This window comes from Physella acuta, unplaced genomic scaffold, assembly GCF_028476545.2.
Source record: "Physella acuta isolate Inbredline_101_S28 unplaced genomic scaffold, ASM2847654v3 ptg001742l, whole genome shotgun sequence".
Taxonomy (NCBI): domain Eukaryota; kingdom Metazoa; phylum Mollusca; class Gastropoda; family Physidae; genus Physella; species Physella acuta.
In genome coordinates, this window is record NW_026733253.1 from 157,501 (window position 1) to 164,541 (window position 7,041).

The window sequence follows — 7,041 nt, forward strand, 5'->3', positions numbered from 1 at the left end:
GCCCCGTCAATTGCGTGACCCAAAGCGCCCTGGGCTCCAATGTGAGCACTATGGCGTCCACGTTCATTTAAAAAAAGTGCTACATACTAAAGACATGACAGGCGACAAGCCCCAGCAGGGTCCGATATTGCACCCCGGACTATCATGTGTGCGCTATGGTGCATACGTTCGTTTTAAAAAGAGCGATAGGCTGTTGATACTATGGATTAGTTGTTTACTAAGTTTAATTAAGTGCGTCTGCCGGCGCCCCGGCACGGTGCGATTTGGCGCTCCTGGTTATCCTGTGAGCACTATGGTACCTAAGTTCCTTTAGGTAGTGTGGGCAAACCCGTGTCCCGACAAATATGATCAAAAAAAAATATAGCGCAGGCATTGTTTACATTTCATTATCTCAGTTTTAGAAAACAAGGTCACACGCCTAAGAATATAGGAATGGTAACGCAATGATGAAACCCTCCTAAAATTTTACGTCAGACATTTTTTTTCTGAAACCGCGACACCGCGCTGGAACGGCCACGCTAGTAAGTTATAAAGTTTCAAGAGAAACTGAGCGTAGGATACACATATTGAGCAAGACGGAAGGGAAGATGGGGGGGGGGGGGGAGAGCTAGTGGAACGAAAGGGTAGTGGTTGGAACCTTGTCTCATACAGTTTAAGTTAACAACCATACTACAGCTTCAGTGATTAGTCTTTGAAGTACATAACCTTAATAAACAATTGACATTGAATTTAAAACAATCAAAACAAATGTGTATTCTATTTTTGCATTGGACTTTAGCGGAATGTAACGAAAACATCATTTACAGCAACATGCTGCGTCTTGCAATGAGCCGATGGGGTTCTGCTGTGCACTCAAATAACCTTACAAGTGTTGATTTTACTTTTGAATTAATACCTTTTGATACGCAACTGAGTGTAAGCACAGCATTCAGAGCACCGGTCTGTATTTTTTTTAAATTATTTTAACAACTATCAAAACCCTAACCTTTAACATACTTACAACACCGGAGAATAGAAAATAATGGCACTTAACATAAAAAAAAAGATTGTTCTTTTGCTTTTCTCGTGAAGAAAATATTAATTTCGTAAATCAGATATTAATATGAGCTAAAGTGAGAGGATAACAGATGAGGAAAATACACTCCGATCCGCACTCAACACCCCACATTCCAACCTCCTTCCGCATACATACACGACACCTCCAACTACATTACGATTCAAACCAAATTACTCATCCCACACCATACACTTGATTCACCATACACACAAACACGTACAAGCAAAACACAACACCCCACATTCCAACCACCTTCCGCTTACATACACGACACCACCAACTACATTACGATTCAAACCAAATTACTCATCCCACACCATACACTTGATTCACCATACACACAAACACGTACAAGCAAAACACAACACCCCACATTCCAACCACCCACTGCTTATATACACGACACCTCCGACTACATCACGATTCAAACCAACTCATTCATCCCACACCATACACTTGATTTACCATACACACAAACACATACAAGCAAAACACAACGATCGGAGTAGTTCAAAACTTACACCACCTAGCTAAACGCTTCACGCACACCACCTGATACATACACACCTCACTACATACAGAGTAGACCAAACCCCAACACCCTACCCCACACACGAAGCCTAATCACTCCACACACATCCAACACAACACATGAAAAGCACTTCGAATTAAACCCAACACTACTCCACATCACACCCCATTATTCTAGTCACACTACCACAATACTCCAACAGGACACCCACTTCCCAAAGATACACAAACAATCATTCATCGAACACCACACAGACAGCGCTTCATTACCTTAACAAACACATACATCACACACCCGAGTAGATCAAACTCCACACTAACACACTGAGATTTTGTGCTTATATCATCACATGCATTTAATAATGTGATTCAAATCAGTAATCAACACCGTATTATTAAAGCAAAAGTTTTCTGCGAAAAAAGTTTAAGGAGGCGGCGCCCGACATTAGGATGCAACTTGACGATCTCATGAGCACGAACGCCATATTTTCAATGGCGTCCGTGCCCAATGAAAGGCCATGTCTCCATGCACGAAACACTTATTTTACATTGCAGAAAAGTCTCAATGCATATTTTTATTGATAAATAAGGAATGAATAACGATCATTTTATACCTAGTTTTAAAATAAAAGAAAAACAAACTTAACTCTGTAAGTAATTAATCTAAAAATAGGCGCCAGTGACAAGTTCTAATTTACATTCACGTTCACGTTCACGCTCCAGTTCACGTTCCAGTTTGGTTTCCTAAAGCTTTTACGCATACGCATACGCATGCGCATACACATACGCATACACACACTTTTAAAAATACTGTATTTTCGATAGTAGTGCAATAGTAGTGCAATTAAATATTTAGATTGTATTTGTTTTTGTGCAAAATTATAACAATTCATTTTTCAATACAAGTTTAATATTTTATTTTTCTAGGAACTTTGGTTTTACTTGAGATCGTCTTACGAGGGCGATTGGTATACTGCAATGGTGGGGTTAAGCAAGAATGGAACTAAACTCAATGTAGAATTTGCAAAATTCAGAACTCCTACTGTTTAGTAAGTCTTAGTTTAATGTATGTTTGTATTTATATATACGTATATAACTTATCTATCAACAAGTATGAAGATTAAATGATACATGTAAATGTGAATTTGATTGTTAGTTATTACATGAATGATCATACGCATGTTAACTTTAATGTAAATGTGAACTTGTTATGATATATCTCTGTAATAATAATACTAGTAATGATTTTGTATGTTTTTTTTTCAGCGCCGCAAGTCGCATTCAACTGCGACGTTTTTTCTATTATACTTTGACTGAATCCGATCTTATCCGTGACCCGCCCTGCATAGTCTCACTTCAAACAGAAAATAACAATGCTGCGGAAGGATCAGTTCCTGCCTGTGCTTTTGACTTTTCAGTGAGAATATTTACATTTCAAAAACTGTAATTTTTAAAGATATAACGAAATCGGATTTTTTAAAAAAAAAGTAATATTTATTGTGACTTGTCTTTAATTACTTAGAAGGTTAAGAAGTAAAATGTTTTAATCTTAGAAAGCCTCTCGCTTATCTTGAAAAATGGTGTTTGGTGATTTGGAAGACCGGCTTATTCTTAATGTACTTATTTTAGTTACACAATCAAGGTAGAAAGCAATGAAATCAGCAAGTAAAGGCGTGTAGCCTTTAATTTCTTAACTAATTAAATAATTCTGCTTGAATTGAGCGTTTAATTTTTTTTTGGCACACCCGTCCCTTGTGTCAGTCAGCTCTCGGAGACTCTCTTTTTGCACCCCAGTTCAATGTGTCAGCTCTTGAGCCTGTCTTTTGGCACCCCAGTTCTTTGGGTCAGCTCGTGAGCCTGTCTTTTAGCACCCCAGTTCAATGTGTCAGCTCTTGAGCCTCTCTTTTGGCACCCCAGTTCCTTGGGTCAGCCCTCGAAGCCTGTCTTTTGGCACCCCAGTTCCTTGGGTCAGCTCGTGAGCCTGTCTTTTGGCACCCCAGTTCTTTGGGTCAGCTCGTGAGCCTGTCTTTTGGCACCCCAGTTCTTTGGGTCAGCTCGTGAGCCTGTCTTTTAGCACCCCAGTTCCATGTGTCAGCTCTTGAGCCTCTCTTTTGGCACCCCAGTTCCTTGGGTCAGCCCTCGAAGCCTGTCTTTTGGCACCCCAGTTCCTTGGGTCAGCTCGTGAGCCTGTCTTTTGGCACCCCAGTTCTTTGGGTCAGCTCGTGAGCCTGTCTTTTGGCATCCCAGTTCCTTGGGTCAGCCCTCGAAGCCTGTCTTTTGGCACCCCAGTTCTTTGGGTCAGCTCTCGGAGCCTCTCTCTTAGCATCCCCGTTTCTAGGGTTAGCTATCGGAACTTACGCCCATCTCCCTCTAGCCATGCCTCTGACGCGAAAATGTCTCATCTAGAGTGTATATTATCGTGTTCAATAGGGGTCGGCGTGGTCGAGTCGGTGAAGCTCATGATTGCTAAACCGAAAAGTCTCGAGTTCGAACCCTCGGGCAGATGAGGCTCGTTAGCTGGGGACAGCCACTCTTCTAGGAGAGACAACTCAAAAATCAAACAACTGCTGCCCTGTAGTTTGTTCTTGGTTGGACAAAGGCTATGGAAGCAAATCCAAAAAGAAAAGCAGGCTGAAATCGGAGTCAGTGGCCCCAATGGCGCATAAACAGTTGACACGTAATCCTTAATTGTGATGGAAGCATGGTCGAGTCGGCAAAGCTCATGGTTGATAAATTCGAAAAAAAGCCTCGAGTTCAAACCCTCTGGCAGATATGGCTCGATCCCTCCAACACTAAAAATTAAGAACGAAGAATAAGAAGTGTTCACTGCCATATGTTTATTAATATATTTTTTAGCTTGTGTGCTTATAGTAAATATAAATTGTTTGTTACCTTATCTTCAGCCAATAATACAATATATGATGATAGACTGCGAGGACTTGGAATTGAGAAATTCGGAAGGAACTGCGGATGACTATACCGGTTTTTTATTATACAGACTCGATGATCAGTTTAGTCGCCATTTTTGTTTAATCTTAATTTAACATAATCTTATAAAAGATTTGATGAAATATTGTAGTCATTGGTAATATGCTTGTTCTGTTAGCATTAATTTGTAAAATGTAGTAATACGTGGGGTTTTTTTTTTTTTTTTTTTTTGAGAAAAGAAATTTTTGTTTTAGTAGGCAAAGAGGTCCTAAAGTGGTTCTAGAATCATTTGCTAAAAAACGCTCTTTGATAGCTAAGAATGTTACTGAATAGTGTGTTTATTTAACATATTCCGCATATACCCGTCTCAGCCCGGGTTTCCGGGATAACACAACATTTTTAAATTAATCGTCAAAATGCAAAAATGGACATTCGAGACAATTAATACAACGCTCACCATCAAAACCATACCCAGAAAAATAATCATTACTCTATTCATGTCCCTTTTACTGTAATAATCCCTAGCATAATCCTTATCACAATCTCAGTGCTGACCAATTTATCCCTTCATAAGCTAAACACACAGAAATATGTGAACTCCACTTCATTTAATCCTTTGACTGTCAGGTTCGGAAAATGGAACTTTACTTGTCTGACGCTATCCTCATTTCTATATCTATTCTTGTCCATATCTCTATCTTTTTCTTTAATCGTACATTACAGATATTGATTCCCCTATCTCTGACTCAATCCTATTTTATTTCCCTTATCTCATTCCCTGACCTTATCTCAACCTATACATGTTTCTATACACATGATACCTATACCTATACTTACTCATTTTAACTGCAACTCCACCTACATCTCCACTTCCACCTCCACTTCAAAATCCAACTGCAATCAGCACCTACACCTACACCTACACCTACACCTACACCTACACCTACACCTACACCTACACCTACACCTACACCTACACCTACACCTACACCTACACCTACACCTACACCTACACCTACACCTACACCTACACCTACACCTACACCTACACCTACACCTACACCTACACCTACACCTACACCTACACCTACACCTACACCTACACCTACAATTACACCTACACCTACACCTACACCTACACCTACACCTACACCTTCAACTACACCTACACCTACACCTACACCTACACCTACACCTACACCTACACCTACACCTACACCTACACCTACACCTACACCTACACCTACACCTACACCTACACCTACACCTACACCTACACCTACACCTACACCTACACCTACACCTACCACTACACCTACACATAAAACTACTGCACTTACACCGTTATAACACGTTACTAATGTTTTAACCTACATTAACACTTAATCCAACAGGAAATTCCTATTTACGCTTAGCTATTACGCACATTCACCCGTTTAGATAAATGTATTGAAAATAAACCATCAAAAGATAAAATTATCAAAAATTTCATTTCTAATTATTTCACAAAGTCCAATGATTAATCAATGACAGAAGTATATATATACATATATATATATATATATATATATATATATATATATATATATATATATATATATATATATATATATATATATGTATATATATATATACACTTATGTATACAAAGGTGTATATATATATATGCCTTTGTTTATGTGTGTATATATATATATATATATATATATATATATATATATATATATATATATATATATATACATACTTTTTTCTCTTTAGAGTTTCAATTCCTTATAGCTTTTGGGACCATGTGATGAACGTTAGACCTTGCCCCGATATACAGGATCGCTAGGTACTTGAGATGGACCATCAGGGCTGTGCAAATGTTGCCTCAAAACCTTTAGGAGATCAAGCGCATATTTTAAAAACTACAATCACAATTTGAAAGGACGAAAAAAAAATTCTGTCTTTATCTAAAATGGAATTTTAATAATAAATTGCATAACATTCACCAGCTGGAAAAAAAAATCAACTTTTAATTTTATTGCTTATCTCAAAATAAAATTTACTCTAATATTTGAACACGAGTTTTTTTTTGGAGTCAAACGTTATCGAATTATAATTCTAACCAGTGCGTACATATTATTATTCTTTTTAACATATAAATATTAGTGTGTATGCACAAGTCTCACAACTTTTCAATTATGTTAGGTAATCAAAAGTTGTCCTTAATTATATTTTGATTGCATTACGGCAACTTGAGTAGTGTTTTAGTTATGTAGACAACACTTTATGTATGATTATAAGATGTTATTTAAATACTCTCTAATTTTGAGTGAGCTTCAAATAAATGAATGTGTTTCATTTTCACCAGTTTCTAAACTACAGATCACGTAGGTACCGTTCAATTTGGAGTCGAAATTGTATACATAAGTATAAACTTTTTGCTTATTGAATGATTTTCCGGTTACCTGAATTAGTTTTTTAAGTTATTTCCGATTTCTAAAAAAAAAAAAAAGCATTTCTTATTAACCGATTTGTTT

General features: G+C 37.7%; 1 protein-coding gene across 1 annotated transcript in view; it reads left to right on the forward strand.

Annotated features, from left to right (window-relative positions):
* Positions 1-6,580, forward strand: part of LOC131930226 (uncharacterized) — a 9,674-nt gene extending 3,094 nt beyond the window's left edge. Inside the window, exons 3-7 of the mRNA XM_059286634.1 lie at positions 779-939; positions 2,516-2,637; positions 2,855-3,005; positions 4,492-4,598; positions 6,278-6,580. Of these exons, the coding sequence (XP_059142617.1) occupies positions 779-939; positions 2,516-2,637; positions 2,855-3,005; positions 4,492-4,598; positions 6,278-6,350 (614 nt within the window). The 3' untranslated portion in view covers positions 6,351-6,580. The remainder of the gene's footprint in view (positions 1-778; positions 940-2,515; positions 2,638-2,854; positions 3,006-4,491; positions 4,599-6,277) is intronic.
* The last annotated feature ends 461 nt before the right edge of the window (positions 6,581-7,041 follow it).